Here is a 22419-nt window from a genome sequence, read left to right on the forward strand (position 1 = left end):
GGGCTGGGTTCAATAGCTAGGGGTTCCTTTCTATTGATACAACACCGAACCAGCTCGAGCCCCCACCCAGTAACTTGGGAAACTTACACACTGCCCCTGCGTGCCTCTGAGAGGCAATATTTCCCCACTCGCAAGCACAGAGTCTGAGTGTAGAAAAGAAACTTTTATTAAAAGGAGGGAAGTAACTGGGCATTAATTTGGGAAAACACTGCAAACGGGATTCATAAACATAAACATTGAGTACAAGACCCACCCCCAAGCAGGTTGGGCAATGTCCTTTTCCCCTCAGGTTCTTAAGTCCAGCAACCCAACATCTCTCACATTCATGTGCCTGACCCTTCTCTGCACCCCACTCACAGTTGCTGTCCTTAGTCAGTGCAGACCCAGTGTTCAGAGGTGCATCTGCAGAGTTCACCTCCCTCCCGGGTGGGGTAAAGAGGTACCTTACTCACGCCACGGGCACTCACTCATCACCCCTCTCTGTCAGCAACCCTGCTGACCACTCACCAGCCGCTCTTGCTGGCTGCCTCTCCACCAGCATCACGCCTCTCAGTCACCAGCTGACTGTCAGTCACCATCTGCTGTGACCTCTGCATGTCCATCTTAGAGTCCTGTGGCACCTTATAGACTAACAGACGTATTGGAGCATGAGCTTTCGTGGGTGAATACCCACTTCGTCAGATTCACCCACAAAAGCTCATGCTCCAATACATCTATTAGTCTATAAGGTGCCACAGGACTCTTTGCTGCTTTTACAGATCCAGACTAACACGGCTACCCCTTTGATACATGTCCATTTTAGTAATTTTCAGCTCTTTGCAGGCTGGGCAGAAACACAGTCCTACCACAACTGATTTCAGCTCTGATTGGGCATTTAACATAACAAAAAAGTTTCTAATGAAGCCTGTTTAGCTCTATTCTTTGAACAGTGGGGAGGAACACCTTAAACCAGGCTAGGGAGGATCTTTGAGGCTGTGCAATCTCCTGGCTGTGGATACCTGTCCCCACCCCTCTTACTTTCACAGGGCGCTAACATTCGAGCCCTTGGTTTAACAAGGTTCTTTCAACAGAGGGTGGCCCCCTTCATTTTGGACAGGTTAAGCACAGTCCTGCTTTCTTGTATTCCTACAATAAATACAATATTGGTAACCATATTTCACTACCCCTGCATTCAGTACTAAGGGCATTTGTACCCAACACCAGCCAAAGTTGATCACTTTGACACTGTTGTATCTGCTGAATATGTGAGCAGGAGCAAACTGTATTTACATAAACACACCCAAAGTCTCTTCCCCTCCTAGCTAGCTGTCAGGGAAGCATTCATTCAAACCCTGCTTACGCTATATAGCACTATTACACTTTCAGAGCAACTGTCACACACCCTTGTGAGGTAAGGGAGTAATGTGATCTCTGTTATGCATTTGGAAAACTGAATTATAGAAATCATGACTTTTCCACAGTCACAAAGTGACTGTGTCAGAGTCAAAGTTAGAACTCAGGAATTCCTGGCTCCTACATGATCTGTCAAAGCCCTGCCTGGGATGATTTAGTGGGATTGGTCCTGCTTTGAGCGGAGGGTTGGACTAGATGACCTCCTGAGGTCTCTTCCAACCCTAATCTTCTATGATTCTATGTCCACTGCCTCAGAGCATGATGATGATATCTGAGAGAATGGTGCCATGGAGAGAAATGGGAATTGGTAATGATCAGATGCAGAGAGGAGCTGTTTGATGGTGTCTGTAGCCAGCTAAGGTGTACTGCTGTGCCCACTGAAGTGAATGGAAAAACTCTATTGACTTCAGTGGTGTGGGATCAGGCCCCTGTTGCCAGATGCACTGAGACATGGGAGGGAGGACGGAGAGGCATCTGACAGCTGAGGACCAGGACAAATAGTAGAAGATGAGGTTGGAGGCATGGGGTGGAATATGTGGAACACATAAGAACGGCCATACTGGGTCAGACCAAAGGTCCATCTAGCCCAGTATCCTGTCTTCCGACAGTGGCCAATGCCAGGTGCCCCAGAGGGAATGAACAGAACAGGTAATCATCAAGTGATCCATCCCCTGTCTCACATTCCCAGCTTCTGGCAAACAGAGGCTAGGGACACCATCCCTGCCCATCCTGGCTAATAGCCATTGATGAACCTATCCTCCATGAATTTATCTAGTTCTTTTTTGAACCCTGTTATAGTCTTGAACCCTGTTATAGTCTCAACGTCCTCTGGCAAGGAGTTTCACAGGTTGATTCCACACAATTGTGTAGGTTGGAAAAGTGGTGGCAAGATATTACCTCATTTGAGAGAAACCTGGGATCTGAACAATGACATGCTCACAGCTGTTTAGGTTGTCAGTTCTTTTACTGGCCCTTACAAACACTCAGCATTTGAGTAGTCGAACATCTCTCTCTTGGTTGGCTGATGGTCTCAGATTGCCTCCTGGAGTTCCTACTCCCAACGCTGACTGGTGAGCTTGTATTTACACAGTGAGCCTCAGTGATTCTGAAGTGTTATACACTCATGCCACTACACAAATAATAAGTAATACCTCACATCAATTTATCAGCAGGTCTTAGCTCCTCCCACTAGGTAGAGTGACACATCCTTGCCTTTTAACAACATTTCTTTATCTGGAGAAAAGTATCACCACCTTGTGAGAGGAATATTTTGAATTGCATTGTGAAATGTACATCAGCATCAGATGTCTCTCGGGTTTAGGAAGACACAATAAAGAAACCCGACTGTTTGCCTTCTCAATGCCTTCCTGGTGGTTGTGTTTGTACCTTTGCTCTTTTTTTTGAAGTGTTTAGATTCAATCTAAAAAGTATGTTTTAGCAAATAGGTTGATTTTGCAGCTGAAGAGGAAGTCCTTCTGGATGTAACACCATAGACAGACCGCTCAAGGATCTCCTCTCTAGTCTGGTATGGGCAGGAAACGTTCATCTGATAAGCAAGCTATTTTGGGTAAATCAGTGTGGCTGCAAAGACTTACTTTGTTTGCATTGAGGTGGGGCTCAGAAGAATGAGAAATGTTAGTTCAATTGATCTTGGTCAGTCATACTGGGGGAGGTGGAGAAAATGGAGGATTTGGCTTTAAAATCATGAGCCTCCAATAAGAGCTCCAAATTCACACATACCGTGTTAATAAAAGTCTGCGTGGGGAGTGGGGAATGTTTCTTGGGTATAACACTCAACTTTTCTCCTTTTTGGGCTGCACTCTGAATCCAGCGGGCAACCTTAAATAAAATGAATGTGTGGACCTTTGCCAAACTTTTGTGAGCAGTCTAATACAATGGCTATATAATTTCTACTCAGAAGCTAACGTGGGAAAGCAACCTGAATACTGAAATACTCAGGGCTAGAGCAGAGCAGGAACCAGGTTTTTCATTTCATGGGAGAATCCATGATGTCAAATTTTTTCCTGTTCCAAAATAGATCAAAACCAAAAAAATTTCCCATGAAACAAAATTCTGAAGAAAAAAATCATTTTGGGTCAATCAAAACATTTTGTTCCAATTTTGACTATTTGTTCCTTTTTATATTATACAAAATGAAATGAAACGTGATTTCTAAATGGAAAATCAAAATGTTCCATTCCAAAAAGGTTAAAACAGAATGTTTATGTTTTGACCTTATCAAAATGCAATTTTTTTCAATTGTTCTTTTAAAACAAACTTTCATCAAAATCAATATGGTTTTTTGTAAAATGTTTTGCTTTCAGCAAACTGGAAAAAACATTCTATTGGAAAATTTCTGAGCTGCTCTACTCAGGACCCTTAAGATATGTCTAAACAGCAGCTGGGAATGTACTTCCCCATGCAGGGGAACAGACTCAAGCGATCTCTACCTCAGCTAGTGCACTAAAAATTGCAGTGTGGCTACAGCGGCATGGATGGAAGCTTGAGGTAGCTGCTTGAATACAAACCTGCTTGATCCCCCGGGTATGTACTTGGGCAGCTACCCTGAGCCACTGCTTGTGCTGCTGCAGTCACGCTGGTGTTTTTAGTTCACTAGCTCGAACAGAGCTGGTACGTGTCTGTCTACCTGCATTGGGAAGCACTCTCCCAGCTCCTCAGAGACATAGCCTTAGTAGAATTAGTTTCCCCTCGGCATGGGTGCATGACTCTTAGGGTATGTCTACACTACGAGAGTAGTTCGATTGCACTTAAATCGAATATGTGGAATCGATATTGCAAAGTCGAACGTGTGTGTCCACACTAAGGACAGTAATTCGACTTTGTGAGTCCACACTAACGGGGAAAGCGTCGACATTGGAAGCAGTGCACTGTGGGCAGCTATCCCACAGTTCCCGCAGTCCCCGCTGCCCATTGGAATTCTGGGTCGAGCCGCCAATGCCTTCTGGGTAAAAAAATGTGTCGAGGGTGCTTTTGGGTAACTGTCGTCATCCGTCCGTCACTACCGCCCTCCCTCCCTCCCTGAAAGCGCCGGCGGGAAATCAGTTCGCGCACTTTTCTGGTCAGTGACAGCGCGGACGCCACAGCACTGCGAGCATGGAGCCCGCTGCTACCATCGCTGCAGTTGTGGCCGTTGTCAACGCCTCGCAGCTTATCATCCACCTTTCCCAGAGGCAGATGCAGATAAATCAGGCGAGGAGGCTACGGCACCGCGGTGAGGGCCTGAAGTCTGAGAGTAGCACAGGCCTGTCAGAAAGCACGGGACCCAGCGCCCAGGACATCACGGTGATAATGGGTCATGTGGATGTTGTGGAACGGCGATTCTGGGCCCGGGAAACAAGCACGGACTGGTGGGACCGCATAGTGCTGCAGGTCTGGGATGAATCCCAGTGGCTGCGAAACTTTCGCATGCGGAAGGGGACTTTCCTTGAACTTTGTGAGTTGCTGTCCCCTGCCCTGAAGCGCAATGACACCCGGATGCGAGCAGCCCTGACTGTCCAGAAGCGAGTGGCCATAGCCCTCTGGAAGCTTGCAACGCCGGACAGCTACCGGTCAGTCGCAAACCACTTTGGCGTGGGCAAATCTACCATGGGGGTTGTTGTGATGCAAGTAGCCAACGCAATCGTTGAGGTACTGCTCTCAAAGGTAGTGACCCTGGGAAACGCCCAGGCCATCATAGATGGCTTCGCCGCGATGGGATTCCCAAACTGCGGTGGGGCTATAGATGGAACTCACATTCCTATCCTGGGACCGGACCACCAGGCCAGCCAGTACATTAACAGAAAGGGCTACTTTTCAATGGTGCTGCAAGCACTGGTGGACCATCGGGGACGTTTTACAAATATCAACGTTGGATGGCCTGGCAAGGTTCATGACGCTCGCGTTTTCAGAAACTCTGGTCTGTTTAGACGGCTGCAGGAAGGTATTTACTTCCCGGACCACAAAATAACTGTTGGGGATGTGGAGATGCCTACAGTGATCCTCGGGGACCCAGCCTACCCGCTAATGCCCTGGCTCATGAAGCCCTATACTGGCGCCCTGGACACTGAAAAAGAACTGTTCAACTACCGGCTGAGCAAGTGCAGAATGGTGGTGGAGTGTGCTTTTGGCCGTCTCAAGGGGAGATGGAGAAGCTTACTGACTCGCTGTGATCTCAGCGAAACCAATATCCCCATTGTTATAGCAGCTTGCTGTGTGCTCCACAATCTCTGTGAGAGCAAGGGTGAGACCTTTATGGCGGGGTGGGAGGTTGAGGCAAATAGCCTGGCTTCTGATTACGCCCAGCCAGACAGCCGGGCGATTAGAAGAGCCCAGCGGGACGCGCTGTGCATCCGGGAGGCTTTGAAAGCTAGGTTCCAGAGTGAGCAGGGTAACCAGTGACTTTTAAGTTTCTGTACAGAGAAGCTGAACCTGCCCCCGTTTCTTTACCCAGTTAATGTTGACTATCCTCTCCAGTTACATACCCCCTTCACCCCCTTCCAAAAAAATAAAATCAGTTCTATTTTGTTAATGAACACCGTTGTCTTTATTACTGTTTTCGCGGGAATGTTTTAAACCTGGGACGCAGACTGTGGTGGGGAGCGGGTGTAGTGTACTGATGCAAATGACGCTTCTAAACTCCAGGAATGACAGGCTCCGCAGTGGTGGACTGGTTGTTTCAACGGAGCCTGCCAGCCCTCCTGATCGGGACTGCGTGTATGTGGGGGCTATGTGACTTTGTGGCAGGGGGAGGAGGGTTACAGATCCCCTGCTGCGTGGCTCTGTGATCCAGGATAAGGACCGCTGCATAAGATCTGTAACTGCCCTCCCCCACCACAAAGTCACAGAGCAACCCCCCCCCCCCCCAGAACATGAAAACCACCTCCCAGACTGACCAGGGTAACTAGTCACTGCACTGTGTATGTGCCCTGCTGCTGGACCTGCCCCCGCCTCTGTACCCTGCTAAAGGTGACTGTCCTGTCCAATTACCAACCCCCTTCCCCCCCTTCAGACAGACTCTCCTCCAAAAGAACATGATGGAAACAGTAATTAACAGAAACGTATATTTTATTAGCAACTACACATGAAACGGGGGGTTGAAACTTGGACGGGGGCTTGTGTGAGGCGGGAAGGAAAGGACTTATCAAATTTTGGGGAATGAGAGCCTTCTAGTAGTAGAGCAGTCTGCAGGGGTGGAGTGACAGTTTTCACGGACTCTGCCGCCCCTCCTTCTTTGGACTTTGGGTGAGGGGGGTATGGGACTTGGTGGCGGGGGAGGGCGGTTAGAGAGAGACTGCAGCGGGGCTCTGTCCTCCTGCCTCCGTTCCTGCAGAACATCCACAAGGCGCCGGAGCGTGTCCGTTTGCTCCCTCATTAGTCCAAGCAGCGTTTGAGTCGCCTGTTGGTCTTCCTGCCGCCACCTCTCCTCCCGTTCCATGTGTGAACGGTGCATTTGGGACAAGTTCTCCCTCCACTGGGTCTGCTGGGCTGCCTGGGCTCGGGAGCAGCCCATGAGTTCCGAGAACATGTCTTCTCGTGTCCTCTTCTTCCTCCGCCTAATCTGCGCTAGCCTCTGGGAGTGTGATGCCAGGCTGGGTTGGGAGACAGTCGCAGATGTGGCTGTGGGAATGGGAAAAAGGGAGTGAATTCCTCAGAAAGATAAATGTAGTTGTGAACAAAGAATATAGTCTTTCTCTGTGAACAAGACCATGCACTGCACCTATCACATGCGCACTCAGGACAAGGTCGAATTTTCGGCCCTCGCATTCAGTGCCTGGGGTCTTGCACTGCCGATCTGAGAAGCGGGGCAGGACACCGGAATTTGTGTAGCAGGCAGACATGGTAAGCCATAGACTTGTGGCTGCTTAAAACTTTAATAGTAGCACTGGCCTCCTTTCACATTGAAAGCAATGCCAGTCTCTGCTGCCAGCAATCCGGCAAGCATGAACTCTGCCACTGTCCCACCCCCTCGCGGCTGTCCCAGGGAAAGATCCATGTATGCTGCCCCTCTCCCGCCTCCACCGCGTGGCTGTAAACCGGCGGTTACAGTTCTGTAAAGGAACGGGCAAGCAGTCCCAATACTAACATTCCCCTACCTAATTCAAAGCAGGTCACCATGAGCGACATCACCCTGATGAGGATCTCAGACAGTGATAAAGAAAGAATGCTTCGGGAAAGCCTGCAAAGACCAGGGCCGTATGCCGCCATGCTCTGCAGGGCAATGATCCTGGAGTACTTGATTGTCTCCTGGCGCGGAAACGTTTCCTACCACGGAGGACCCAATAAGGCCGCTCTCCCCAGGAACCTGATGCAAAGGCTTTCCAATCACCTCCAGGAGAGCTTCGTGGAGATGTCCCAGGACGATTACTGCTCTATCCCCGGACATGTAGACCGCATTTTACTGTAGCTGCACTGGCAGGGACTAAACAGTAGAGCGGCTTGGGCAGAACAATCATGCAAAACCGGACATTGTTAGATTTTTTTTCAATAGTTGCACTGCCCAGGACTGAAACGTTAAGCGCCTAGGGCAAACTAATCATGAAAAACCCATTGTTGTTATTGTTAATATTCCAGTTCTGTTAAAAATAAATGTTTAGATGTTTAAAACACTTACTGCTTGATCCTTCCCCTGATTCTGTGTCCTGGTTAACGGCTGGGGACGGTTGGTAGGGGATCTCTGTAAGGGTGATGAAGAGATCCTGGCTGTCGGGGAAATCAGCGTTGTAAGCGCTGTCGACTGCCTCGTCCTCCTCATCTCCTTCCTCATCTTCCCCGTCCGCTAACATGTCCGAGGAACCGGCCGTGGACAATATCCCATCCTCAGAGTCCACGGTCAGTGGTGGGGTAGTGGTGGCGGCTGCACCTAGGATGGAATGCAGTGCCTCGTAGAAACGGGATGTCTGGGGCTGGGATCCGGAGCGTCCGTTTGCCTCTTTGGTCTTCTGGTAGCCTTGTCTCAGCTCCTTGATTTTCACGCGGCACTGCGTTGCATCCCGGCTGTATCCTCTCTCTGCCATGGCTTTAGAGATCTTCTCGTAGATCTTTGCATTCCGTCTTTTGGAGCGCAGCTCGGAAAGCACGGACTCATCGCCCCACACAGCGATCAGATCCAAGACTTCCCGATCAGTCCATGCTGGGGCCCTCTTTCTATTAGATTGCACGGCCATCTCTGCTGGAGAGCTCTGCATCGTTGCCAGTGCTGCTGAGCTCGCCACGATGTCCAAACAGGAAATGAGATTCAAACTGCCCAGACAGGAAAAGGAATTCAAATTTTCCCGGGGCTTTTCCTGTGTGGCTGGTCAGAGCATCCGAGCTCGGACTGCTGTCCAGAGCGTCAACAGAGTGGTGCACTGTGGGATAGCTCCCGGAGCTATTAGCGTCGATTTCCATCCACACCTAGCCTAATTCGATATGGCCATTTCGAATTTACCGCTACTCCCCTCGTTGGGGAGGAGTACAGAAGTCGAATTTAAGAGACCTCTATGTCGAACTAAATAGCTTCGTGGTGTGGACGGGTGCAGGGTTAATTCGATGTAACGGCGCTAAATTCGACATAAACGCCTAGTGTAGACCAGGCCTTAGTGAAGGTAATGGCAGTTATAAGAGCACTTATCAAGGGAGAAATGTGTACACTACTTTGAGAGAGCAATTTAAACACCTTTTGGCAGTCTTATTGCCTATTCCATACTGTGTGCCTCATTCAGCCCTGGTTAAGCAGGCCCAAGTCCAGGAGACCCAGAGGGGTTGTATCTGCTTACATCAGGGCTCAATTTGTCACAATGTGTGTGGACACTTTTAGGGCTTAACCATATATCCTTGCCAAATGCTTAATCCCCCATTAATCATTTCTTGAAAACACACACACACACACACACACACACACACACACACACACACAAGTAAAACACTCTCCTATGCCTATTTGTGATGCCTAAGCTCTTCCCACTCCTCATAACTCGGTCTCCCATAATGTATTCCAGCAATCTGTGCACATTTGCAAGCTACTGGATTTCCACCCTTGGGGATAATTCTTCACTCAGGGTACCTGGAGAGTTCCAGGTGCTCACCACCAGTACGTACTCACTCTACCTGCAGTCACTGATATTTTGGTCTAATATGCTAGAATCTGTTATCTGGGAGATCAATCACTGCCCAGGTAGGCATTCTTTTCCTTTGGTAAGAACCTGGCATTGATGGATTTAGACTAATTCTTATTGCAACTGCTTCTCGGTCTCTGCATTAGCCACAGAAAAATGCTGCACATTCAGAACCCACACACAAAGGCTGGAAATTATTCTGGTCTTAATTACTATCTTTGCTACAGCAAGTATAGTAATATATTTCTAACCTAGAGTTCCAGCTGAGTTGCATTCCCAGAAATACTCCCAGTTAGCTTATGCTCCTCCAAACTATTCCCATGAAGTGTGTATATGTCGCAACACAGCTCTAACAGTTAATTTTTACAACCAGTAGCAATAATGTGTGGATTTTCATTCAGCTTTTTGTTTGTTTGTTTATTTCTGCCAAATAACCCAAAATCGAGGACAGGCCACGGTACAGAGATAGTTTCTGCTCCAATAGGTTTCTGTTGTAGTAACAAATCTCTCAAACATAGCCTTGGATAAATAAAACAAACAACCCCCTGTTTAATTTCATATTTATCCCAGCAGCTGTTTCCAGAGAACCTGCCAGACATTGATATGAATATAGTAAATCTAAGATAACATCAGCAGAATAGGGCAATGGGGTTATATCAAGACGTCATCTGCCAGCATAGTTTTAACAAGAACCTGGAAAATTATAACACTCGCCCTCTGGTTGTGGCTTTAACAGCTGTGATCATGTATTCTTGGACGCAGCTGTGTTTTATATCTTTGGCATTTGAATAAAGATATTAAGCTTATCAAATACTGTTTATGGGTCCAATCCAATAAAGTGCTGAGTGACTTTGTAGAAGTGGGTCTGATTCTGCTCTCCATTACAATGATGTAAATTGGAGTAATGGTGTCCTATCTGGATTTACACTGGGGTAAGCAACAGCAGAATATGATTTATGCTGAGTCCTCTCAAATTCTGTTGACTTCAGTAGGATCTGAGAGCACTTTGCCCCTTTCAGGAAGCTCTCAGTATTTTGCAGGATCAGAGTCTATGTTGGGGGAAGATTGATTGATTGGAGCACTGGGCCTCATTCTGCTCTGATTTACAGCAGATTTTACTAAAACTCCATTGACTCCAGGCCCAATAACTGAAAAGGGAAAAAAAGTATAACTAAATGACTTACTTGGTGCCTTGGTTTGAAATAGCAGGGATACAAACTCCACTATCAAGCTTTTGCTTCCAAAGTTGCTTTTTTATGTCTTTGTATTCTCTCACCTATTGATGTTTGCCCACAATCTCTGGTTGAATGCGAGTATTGTGCAGTCACACATCTGCAGTCTTGTGCCATTCCCAGTCACACTTCATGTCCCCCTAAATGCAGCAGCTCTGTTTGCCCTGGTAACCAGAGACTGGAAGTTTAGCTCTGACTGGACCCCTCAGGCTGCAACTCTTTTTACAGCATGTCACTGGAAATCCTCTGCACCATTACTGCTTTATGTCTGATCCCAGACAATGTGGAACTGGCTTTGGTTTCTTTTCTAAAACCAAGAACAATTGCTTTTCAGTGTTGGAGAAATAGAAACTAATTTAGGTCACTATGAGGATAAGGGATTAATGGGAAATGAAGGAGAGTCTATAACTGTTTCCCCAATTTTCCTCTCTCGTCACAAAAATGTATTGTGCACCAGAGAAAGTACAAGAGTGAAAAATTAAGGTGAAAGTCATCTATGCAAAGCCTTTCACACAACTTAAACTCTGCAGTGGTAGCAGTGTGTGGATACCTGAGGGTACCTGTGGACTCTCTCCCACACATTGGGTGGTGGAACAGTTTTTGTAGTGGGGTAGCGGAGAGCCATTGATCCAAACTGTAAGCCCTGTATATGATGGAAATAGGGTTGCCAACTTTCTAATCGCACAAACCTGAGCACCCTTGTCCTGCCTTCTGCCCTACCCCACCCCTTCCCCTTGCTACTCCATTCCCCCTTCCCTCCCTCGCTCTCTCTAACCCAGCCTCACTCACTTTCACCAGGCTGGGGCAGGAGGTTGGAGTGCGGGAGGGAGGGAGGGCTCCAGCTGGGGGTACAGGCTCGGGGGGGGGCAGAAATGAGGGATCTAGGGTGCAGGAGGGGCTCTGGGTTGGGGCTGAGGGGCTCGGGGGGGGGGTCAGGGCTGGGGCAGGAGCTTGGTGTGCGGGAGGGGGTGCAGACTCTGGGCTACGGGGTGAGGCCAAGGGGTTCAGAGTGTGGGAGGGGATTCAGGGTGTGGGCTCCGGGAGGGAGTTTGGGTATGGGAGGGGGCTCAGGGCTGGGGCAGGGAGTTAGGGTACGGGGGGGGCTCTGGCTGGGGGTGTGGGCTCTGGGGTGGGGCCAGGGATGAGTTTGGGGTGCAGGAGGGGGTGCCAGGCTGGAGCAGGGGATTGGAGTGCGGGGAGGGGATGAGGGCTTCGGCTGGGGGTGTGGACTCTGGGGTGGGGCTGGTGATCGGGGGGAGTTCGGGGTACAGGCTCCAGCCAGGCACCGCTTACCTCAGGTGGCTCCCAGAAGTGGCCGGCATGTCAGGCTCCAAGTCTTGGGGCAGCCAGGTGACTCTGCGTGCTGTCTCTGCCTGCAGGCACCGCCCCTGCAGCTACCATTGGCCATGTTCCCGGCCAATGGGAGCTGCGGAGTTGGGACTCGGGGCGGGGGTAGTGTTCAGAGATCCCCATGGCTGCCCCTGTGCCTAGGAGCCGGACATGCAGGCCGCTTCCAGGAGCTACGTGGAGCCAGGGCAGGCAGGGAGCCTGTCTTAGCCCCGCTGCGCCGCCTACCAGAGTTTTAGCAGCCTATTGAAATCTCCCGATTTGCTTTCAATAGCCACCGGGAGATTGAGGACGATTCCCGGTAGACTCCTGGCCAATCCGGGAGGGTTGGCAACCCTAGATGGAAACCACTTCAAGCCAGGAGGTGCTGCAGCACCCCCAGCACTCCTAGTTCCAGCACCTATGCGTAGGACCCAAGTGGATATACTGTCCTTAGCACCCCACACAGGGGTTCCAGAGTGGCAATAGCCATTAGGTAAGCCTGTGGAATCTAGGAGTTGCCTCAGAGGAACTGCACTGCAGTTGAACATCCTGCCTGCTAACTGGGGTGGTGAATGGTCAGGTGGGTGAATTAGGTACATTTTGCTCAAAAAGACCTTCGGGCAAGTTTAATCCTTGCTTAATGATGCTACCACAACAACACTGCTGGACAAATGTAAATAAGCCACAGATAAAGTGAACAGACGAGTAGATTTTTAAACTTTCTCTTTTAAAAATATTACGTGTTATTAGTAACACTGGTATAGAAAACAGATATAATTTTTATACTGACAATGTCTCTTTAAGATAGGAGTAGCTTTAAAAGTAGCAGATTATTTTTTGAAAGATTTGATAAGTATCAGCTTCGTCTTTTGCTTTTTGTGCATAAGAAAATACGTAAAACAGAAAGCATGTCAAACAGTTTTGGGTTTTTTTGCCATTAATTCAGGAATGTGAGATGGGAATGGAAACCTTCTGTTATTTCAGCTAATCAATATTAAAACTTCGAAATGTCAGAAGCTTTGGCCAACCCATAATGGAGAAAAACACATGTAATTATTGACAGGTATCTGAAAAGTTAATCAAAATGCATAGAATGTTGAAACTTGTTTGATACCAAGTAAGCCAGTTCCTGCCAGAGAAAATAAATTTATAATGTGCCCAAATTAAAGTGGATATTTGAGAAATAGTGCTGTAAAAATGCCTCAGAAAACAGTATTGTGAGATTTATTTTAACAAAATGATCACATTTGCCTCTGGGTTTCAGTTTAACTTTTCCTTGATCAGGCCTAAAACATTATTTTCTTAAAGATGTTTATATTTTTTTAAACTAAGACATGGTTGTGACCCTGACACCCCAATATTCACCACTGTCATGTAATTAGGATATATCTTATAGAAAGTATGCCTTGTGAGGTGTCATTCTAAAAGTCTTGATCTGCTAGACATTAATATCTCGTTGGATTGTATGTGTCACTGAAACATGTTGTAAGGTTGAAAACAGCTGCAAGCAGCCTTTCAGGTACAGACAGTAAAAAAGGCCAAACAGTGTTACTGGCCTATTGAGGAAATGCACACAAGCACAAGGATTACCCCAGGAACAGTGTACAATAGAAACCTCTCAGAGATAGCACTACACAATGGGAACTGTTTGACCCAGGTCACAGCAAAAGAGCTTACCAGCAAATGGGGAGAAGATATAAAAGGGGGGAAATGACGTCATGGGCATAGGTGCTGACTCCGTGGGTGCTCCGGGGCTGGAGCACCCACGGGGAAAAAATGGTGGGAGCTGAGCATACTGGGTCAGACCAAAGGTCTATCTAGCCTAGGATCCTGTCTTCTGACAGTGGCCAATGCCAGGTGCTTAGCGGATACAATTCTACTCTTTTCTTTCTCACACAGAATATCCAAACCTTTGTGGCCTAAAGTTAGCATCCTCAATCCACATTTAGGCAGCTAAAAAAAAGTGACCTGATTTTTCAAATATGGTGAATACTTACAGCTCCCCTTGTCTTCAGTGGAAGTTGTAGAAGTTGTGGATGTTCAGTGTGTCTGAAAATCAGGGCAGGTTTCCCTTGGTGCCTAAATATGGATTTAGTAGCTTACCTTTAGATATCCAAAATTGCATTTTTGACTTCTATCTTTAAAATCAAAGTATATGTGAAATCTCCACACCCACAGACCTCACTGAGGTGCTGTCTAAGCCTATCATACTTTCTCAAATTTGCTGTCTAATTTTGTTTTTGAGAATGTTTGTAATTCTTTTTTTTTTAAATAAATTCTTTGTATTTGCATGTATAGTTGAATGAAGAGTCATTTTCAGTATTAATTTACAGGCAGCTGAAGACATTAGTATTATTAGTGGAGCCGGGAGGCAGCAGCCGAGGTCACGGTCCCATGATGCTAGGCACTGTACAAACACAGAGTAAGATACAGGCCTTCTTCTGAACAATTTATAATTGAAATACCTAATTCTCTCCTTTCCTCCTTCCTGTCTAGAGGCATCATCCCTCTGATTAGTACCTGTATGTCTGCTCATGCTATGAGTGTATGTGCCACTCTTAACAACACACTCTGTCATCTAAAAGTAGAAGTAATTAACAGAAGACTGTTTAGCTGGAGGCAGCTTAAATACTGTTAACTAATAGCTTCTGACAAGTAGGTTTAGAAATCTGGTACTAAATTTGTCCATAAAGTCACAGAAGGGTGGTGTGGAATTATCACTGTGGCAGAAAGTTCAAACTCAGTGATGAGACACAGGGGCAGAGGCATTATTAGGTGAATGCTATTAATCTAATTAAAGTAATAATTGTAAGGATAGCCAGCTCTCAGAAACTGCGAGCAAGATTCTTGAAACTATGTTTGCCTTTGTTCAAAATGAGAAACGCCATCCTTCAGTACATCAGCCTACAAATGCAAAGGACTTGTTTGTCTTCGCAATGTTATTACCTTGAGTCAATGCATGTCTCTCTCAGGCGCTGTCCGTCCACTTCTTTGTAATTGGGAAACTCCAATTTAACACTGATATGGAGATGCTGCTACCTGTTAAGATGAAATATTCTGGCCCAAAAATATCTCTCTAAAAACATGCCTACTTATCTAATCTATCTATCTAATCTATCTATCTATCATTGTGGGAGATTTTCAAAGGCACAAATGGCAGTGAGGTACCTATGTATTAATGAGAATTGGATGTATAACTGCCCTTGTCCCTTTGAAAACTCTCCTTCTATCTATCTGTGTTTTCTTTGGGCCTCACCCAAAGGCCGCTGAAGTCAGCGAAGAGACTCTAATTGGCTTCAATTGGCTTAGGATCCAGCCCATAGTTATCTATCTTATTTCTCTGTCTTAGCGCTAAACTTCCTATCATGGTATCTAAGTGTATCTATCACTGTGATATCTAAAAGGCTGAGCTTCAAAGTTTGGATCAGGGTCTGAACTTCTCCAATGTCCGTGGGAGTTTGGATTTAAGGCTTTAGTCCGGACTCATAAACACAAATGACAGTCCCTCAGGGCATTACTATTCTGCTTAGGCAGGCAATTCTTTTCTTATTCATCAGTTGGTATTACATTAATTTGTTGTATGTTCACTAGTTATAGGTCAGTTTTGTAACCTGGCAGGTCAGCAGGACGTATAGAGATTTGTCATGTAATAGAGATTGGGTGTTTGCCGCAATGTTATTATACTAGTTAGCTTTTCAAGAAAAGACATGTTAAATCTAGTTGTTACTACATCTGTTATAAGGGCACTCGGTATACCAATACAGACAAGCCATTTCCTGAACCTCTTTGTCAATTGCTTGAAGGAAAAGCTGCTCCTGGAAAGTCAGTGATGGGAAAGTGGCCTGGCAGAAGCTGTTGAAAACCCCACAAAGCTTTTTTGGGGGGGGAGGGAGGGGAGGGAGGGGAAGAGCCGGGGAACTCCACCACACCCTACTTCAATTCAATCCAGTTTGATTCAACTCTGTTTCTCAGCTCTGGCACCAAAGGATAAGAGGCAGTAGTACCAATGACAGCCATTTTGGCATAAGTTATGGAAGAATTCAAACTTTTGACCTCCCAGCAGTAGATAAAAGAAGAGTAGAAAGTTCTGTACTCCTGGAGATATTTGGAAGTACCTGCTCCCTTTGGTTTTTCTTTTGAACTGACTGTTTTATGCGGTGTGTTCTGGGTGCATCAAAAGTGTTCAGGCATTTAATGTGCTGCTTGGCTTTTAATGCACTAAACCCTTGGTGGCATAAGATTGTGTCTCTGTTCATCTTTGGGAACTGCATATTGTGGACTCAGTTATTTCTCTTTCTCTTCCCTATTTCCCATGCTAACTGTAGGTTTAAGATATGTTTAACAAGCATTGTGGTAATACATCTCTCTTGTGGGCAGTCCCTTTTAGACCTGGTTGAGGTCACCAATTACTTTTATTCTTAATACTATATGGCATGCTTAAAGTAACTGAAGTACTTTATCTTCTCAATACTTCTCATTTCTTGCATTTTATTTTGAATAGCATCATAATGCCTGTATAAAGCGTAAGTGGAACAACAACAACAAAAAGAAAAGCTAGAAACGTAATTATATGGGTTTTATTTGTCTTAGTTAATGAACACATTTTAGATCAAATTCAGTGTGAGTTCTATAAAGAATGCTCCTGTTTCTGTTCCAGCACAAAATCTGAACATGATCTTTGTATAAGCATTTCACTGAGATATATAGGGCCTCATTCTCATTTATGCTAAGGTCCCTTTGAACTGCTCTTTAACGCCCCTTTACACTGTCATAGTGGAGAGAAGGGCCCTAGTATAAATGAGAATCAGGTCTTTAGTGTTTAGTGGGAGTGTTTGTGGGGGGTCTGAGCATTAGATGTAATTCATTGAGATCCTTTCCAATTCTACATTGTAACAAGACATGCACAAATGCTAAATAAAACAACTGTTCTCTACCTAATCTAGGGTGTCAAACTCATTCTGTGGATAGGCCTACATTCTATTTTAATGTATGGTCTGTGGGTTGGAGTATGTATTTAGGACTTCTATACTCCATTGAGGCTACAGCATTTTTCCTGCTTATGTCAATAGGTTTACACAAAGACCAAAGGTGGAATATGGCCTTTATGTAGTAACTGAGCTTTTTGTTACTGTTATTTATTACTTGTTCAGTACCCAGTTGTTGCATTCATCATCATTCAGTGGTAGAAATATATTCAACTTTAAGATCATCCCCATCCCCTTCCTCCCCAACCTCCTTTCTGTTTCTTTTCCCCTTCCCTGTCTGACTCTCTCATCCTTGCTTCTTTCTGCATTCCTTCACTGTAGCAACTCCCATCGTCTCATGAGCTTTACTCCCATCCTGTCCCCCATTCCATAAACAAAAATGAGCAGCAAGGAAAAATGTCAATTTTACATATTAAAGTGTCATCAATGAGCTTTTAGAAGTTAACATGCCAATGAGATTGCTGAGGGGTGGGAGAGTTCACATCTCGGAGGTATTGTTTAGGCTCTCTGCAGATTCAGAAAGACAATGCTACATGAGTTTAAATAAGATTCACATCTGGACTGTTATACTCACAGCCAGGAGAGACAGAAACTTCCTTTTTTAAAACACAGAATGCTACATAGAATCATAGAATATCAGGGTTGGAAGGGACCTCGGGAGGTTATCTAGTCCAACGCCCTGCTCAAAGGAAGACCAATCCCCAACTAAATCGTCCCAGCCAGGGCTTTGTCAAGCCTGACCTTAAAAACATCTAAGGAAGGAGATTCCACCACCTCCCTAGGTAACCCATTCCAGTGCTTCACCACCCTCCTAGTGAAAAAGCTTTTCCTAATATCCAACCTAAACCTCCCCCACTGCAACTTGAGATCATTACTTCTTGTTCTGTCATCTGGTACCACTGAGAACAGTCTAGATCCATCTTCTTTGGAACCCCCTTTCAGGTAGTTGAATACTTTGTGTTCCTCTCCCTAAGTAGCTACACAAGGGGGAGGGAAAAGCAGAGCTGAGGTTAAACTCTCCTTCGCCAGGAAGCAGATAATGTCCCTGCACTCTCTCATCTATCCTCCTGAATAACAGGGAAAAGAAAATGTGCAAGCTAACGTCATGCTGCTTTTGAACTCTGTGTATCTCTCATCATCAGTTCACATTGCCTGCTCTAGTTTTACAGCACTTCCAAAATGACTAGGGAGGCTCAAGGACCAGAAGTTGTGTGAATATAGTCTTAAAAGGACCCAGAGACATTTGGAATGTGAATTTCAGTAGTGACTATAAATTGTGGGGGCTTCCATTTTGTGTGCCTAAACTGAGAAACCATACAGGAGCCTGATTTTCTGAGGGCAGTTGCTCAGCACTGTCTGAAAGTCAGGCCCCGTTAAGGGCTCTCAAATTGGGGCTCCACAAATGGAGGCATGCAAAATCACTCATCACTTTTGAAAACCTTGGCCTTGCTTTATAGAATCCAATAAAGATGCTGAAGACAAAATTGATACTATATATTCTATTTATGTGTACGTTAACTACTGATATAAATTAGAATTAGATCATAATCAAACTGTTAAGATACCATATAGCCATTATACTATATTATCCTCTGCTTTGTATCTCCAAGTATATTATTCCATGCTTTGCATTAAAATGTTGAATGATAATAAAAGAAGCTGGGGCTTAATGAGTCATATCTCATGTATCTGTAGACAATATTAATAATCCTGCCATGCTTTTATCCCTACAGTGAAGATGTCTGTAAACGAGGATTCACTGTTATTATCGATATGCGGGGATCGAAGTGGGACTTGATAAAGCCTCTTCTGAAGACCCTTCAGGAAGCATTCCCTGCTGAGATCCACGTTGCCCTGATTATTAAACCTGACAACTTCTGGCAGAAGCAGAAAACTAATTTTGGCAGTTCCAAATTCATCTTTGAGGTGAGAGCCCAACTCAGAAGTTTTCTGGGGTGCATTTTGCCCCTCAAGGAATTTTCTTAGGGTAAAGACCAACTCTGTGCAGAGGGCCAACACAAGGACCATATTCCACTGAAGTTCCATGTTAGCTCAATTTTCAGAATTTAAGTTGTGCTTTGGCCCTGTGTTGGCCCTCTCCACAGGACTAAATTTCACCAGCAGGGCCGGCTCCAGGCACCAGCCCACCAAGCTTGTGCTTGGGGCGGCACCTGGAGGGGGGCGGCACGGCGCTCCAGCTGCCGGGGAGAGCGGGGCCACGGCCGGGCTCGCCGCCCTCCCCCCGGCGCTCTGGCCGCCCTCCCCCCCCGGCGCCCTCCCCCCGGCCGCCGGGGGGAGAGCCAGCTGGGGCTCGCCGCCCTCTCGCCGCCCTGCCCCCTGCGCTCTGGCCGCCGGGGGGAGAGCCGAGCCCCGGCCGGGGCTTGCCGCCCTCCTCCCAGGGCTCCGGCTGCCCTCCCCCCCGGCGCCCTCGCCCCGGCCACCGGGGGGAGAGCGGAGCCCCCGCCGGGGCTCGCCACCCTCCCCACGGGGCTCCGGCCGCCCTCCCCCCCCCCCCCCCCCCGCGGGGGTGGGGGGGGGGCGGCCGGAGGCTTTTTTGCCTGGGGCGGCAAAAAAGCCAGAGCCGGCCCTGTTCACCAGTATGTTTATATTGTTTTTTGTGTGTGGCAGTGTTGCTTTCATTCTTTCCTTTTAACTAATCAATGGTTGGTTAGTGGATTTTTGTTTGCATGTTTTTATGGTATGGTATGTTCTAAAATACAAAGAAAACTAAAGACGCAAAATTCTGTAGAAACTTCCTTTAGCTCGTCCTCTTCTAGAGAATGTCGCGAATGGCCCCGTTAAAAGGCATTTAGGTCCAGATTGCTAAAGGTATTTAGGCATTGCTGTGCTCAATTCTGCAATGCCTAACTGATTTAGGAAACAAAATATAATTTTCACCAGGGATTTAGGCTCCTAAGTGCCTTACTCATATTTGAAAATGAGGGGGAGGGATAGCTCAGTGGTTTGCGCATTGACCTGCTAACCCCAGGGTTGTGAGTTCAATCCCTGAGGGGGCCATTTGGGGATCTGGGGCAAAAATATGTCTGGGGATTGGTCCTGCTTTGAGCAGGGGTTTGGACTCGATGACATGAGGTCCCTCCCAACCTGATATTCTATGATTTTGTCTCCTATTTAGCAATGCCTAAATACTTTTAACAATCTGGACCTTAGACTTGAGGTTTATCTATATATTTTCATTATGTTAGGTTAATTGAAATTTACAACTGAGTCTTTTGCATGCTGTGTTAACTATAACAGTCTCTTACCTGATTTTCCGAGTGGAAAACAATAAAGGGTATGCTACATAATTAAAGAGGATTTTACTAACTTTCCTCTTGACGAAGGTAAACCAGCGACATGCAGTTAAGACTTTTTGGTCTTTCTAGAAACTTGAGATTCTTACTCAAATTGATACAAAATTCTGGTATGCAAAAGGTTCATATATCAATTGGCATACACTATTAGCTTTTCTTTTCTGCTCCATTTCTAAGATAAGGGTCCATACTTGCTTGATTTACTCCCATGTAAATCCACAGATTTCAGTGAGATACTGTGAATTTACAGAAGTGTAACACAGAGCAGAATTTGACCCATAGTCTATAACACTGAATGTTGAATTGCCTTTTCAACTAACTATTGCTCCAGTTTAACAACGTTTTTAAGACCTGTTGAAGTTAGTGGGACTCGAGCATATGCTTAAAATTCAGACTATGCGTAAGCTGAATACAAACAGACTGCTGAGCTATTCTAATAGTCAGTCATGGCTCCAGATTGTAGGGGCACTCCTGTGTTTTCTCTTACGGCATCTGCTGTCTGTCATAAATTACGGGCACAAAGTGCCCCTCAGGCCTTTACTCTGACTGCCATGCTGTTCACTGACATGTGGATGCCCTGACTGAATTCCTGCTGCTGCTGCTACTTTGGAACCCGCTATTGGAAAATGTTACGTAGTCTTGGGCACTGGAGCAGCTACCTCTTCACACAGATCCCTCATTCAAAAGAGTTGCGTTATTAAAGCTCTATAATGTTGTATAGAGCAGGTGTGAAAATACATTTATTCTATTTTGATTTTATTTCTTTCCCCCCTCCCTTTTGTTTTTGCTGTGGGTGTGGGGCAGTGCCTGTGTGCCCTAAGGACAGAACTGCCACTGTTGATTTTACACAGCCAAGGTAAAACACAATGGGGTAGATCCTCAGCTGAGGTAAATTGGTATAGCTCACCAGAAATCAGTGGAGATAAATGATTGATCTGAACAGAGGATCTGATAACTACTAGTATCAATTTTAAGGCCAAATTCTGCCTTTGAGGTTTATGAAAGTAATGCATGCATCGCAAGGCAGAATGTGTCCCTTTGTGAGGGCTGATTACTTGCATTTGGAGTCATAGGAAACTCTGCTGTAGCCAGTTCTGCTTTACAGACTTCATTTTTCCCTTAAAAGTAAAATAAGACATAAGCTGTTGTCAAGCAAAAAAGAGCAAGACAGACACTTGATTGACTAATGCAGACTCCAGGAACTTCCTGTCACTGTGAGGGATGGCCTCAGAAGCCTTATTATCATTAATTCAGAGGTGTTTTTGAAGATTATTTTCTTTTCCTCCTGAAAAGGTTGAATAAGCGGGCAATGATTTTTATTGGTTGCATTTTAAAAGAAAAAGAAATGAGAGCAGATGGACTGTTACCTTGTCTTAGCCCATCCATACCTGCTGAAGTAAGGTAATGTATTCCTCTCAAACAGTTCTCAAGGGGAACAAATCTGAATAACAAATTTGCCTGCAGAACTCTTTAAATAAAAAGTCCTCCTGGCATATCATCATGTCAAAATGCTGATAAGGGAGAGAATGTATTGCAGTGTCTTGACAAACGGTGTATTAGCAGTAAGGAGAGAGCTTTTTTTTGACAAGTAATCATACTCTAAATTGAATTATCATATTGGTCCTTTAAAGGGTCAGTGTACATGTTGACAGGTTATATAATTTTAAATGCCTTTTAAAATTGCATATTTACCTTCACATTGTTGTCCTGATCTCCCTGAAATGACCCTGTCTGTGAAAGAACATTACAACAGAATTTTAAAATACCCCCTCTAGTGACCAATTTGCTTATATAATTATCTGTGCATATCTTCAGTAAAAAAAAAAAAATTAATATGTAGCAGAGTTGTCTGAAATCATTTTTAGATGCATAGGAAACTGAAATAACAGATTGTTACCTGTTTACAATCTGGATTTACCAGTGAGCATCCTGTACTGTTGGGCCAAATTCAGACCAATTGCCTTCAATGGGAGTTTTTCCACTGACTTCAATAGGAGTTGGACTGGGACAGATATTTAAACAAGTGGCCTATATTTTCTCTATTGATGTGATTTTGGATGCCTCAGTTTTCTGG

General features: G+C 45.7%; 1 protein-coding gene across 1 annotated transcript in view; it reads left to right on the forward strand.

Annotated features, from left to right (window-relative positions):
• The window catches only part of KALRN (kalirin RhoGEF kinase), a 730922-nt gene that overhangs the window by 273167 nt on the left and 435336 nt on the right, over window positions 1-22419 (forward strand). The window contains exon 4 of the mRNA XM_065413425.1: window positions 18765-18957. Within this exon, the coding sequence (XP_065269497.1) occupies window positions 18765-18957 (193 nt within the window). The remainder of the gene's footprint in view (window positions 1-18764; window positions 18958-22419) is intronic.

Source organism: Emys orbicularis, chromosome 11 (assembly GCF_028017835.1).
Source record: "Emys orbicularis isolate rEmyOrb1 chromosome 11, rEmyOrb1.hap1, whole genome shotgun sequence".
NCBI lineage: Eukaryota > Metazoa > Chordata > Testudines > Emydidae > Emys > Emys orbicularis.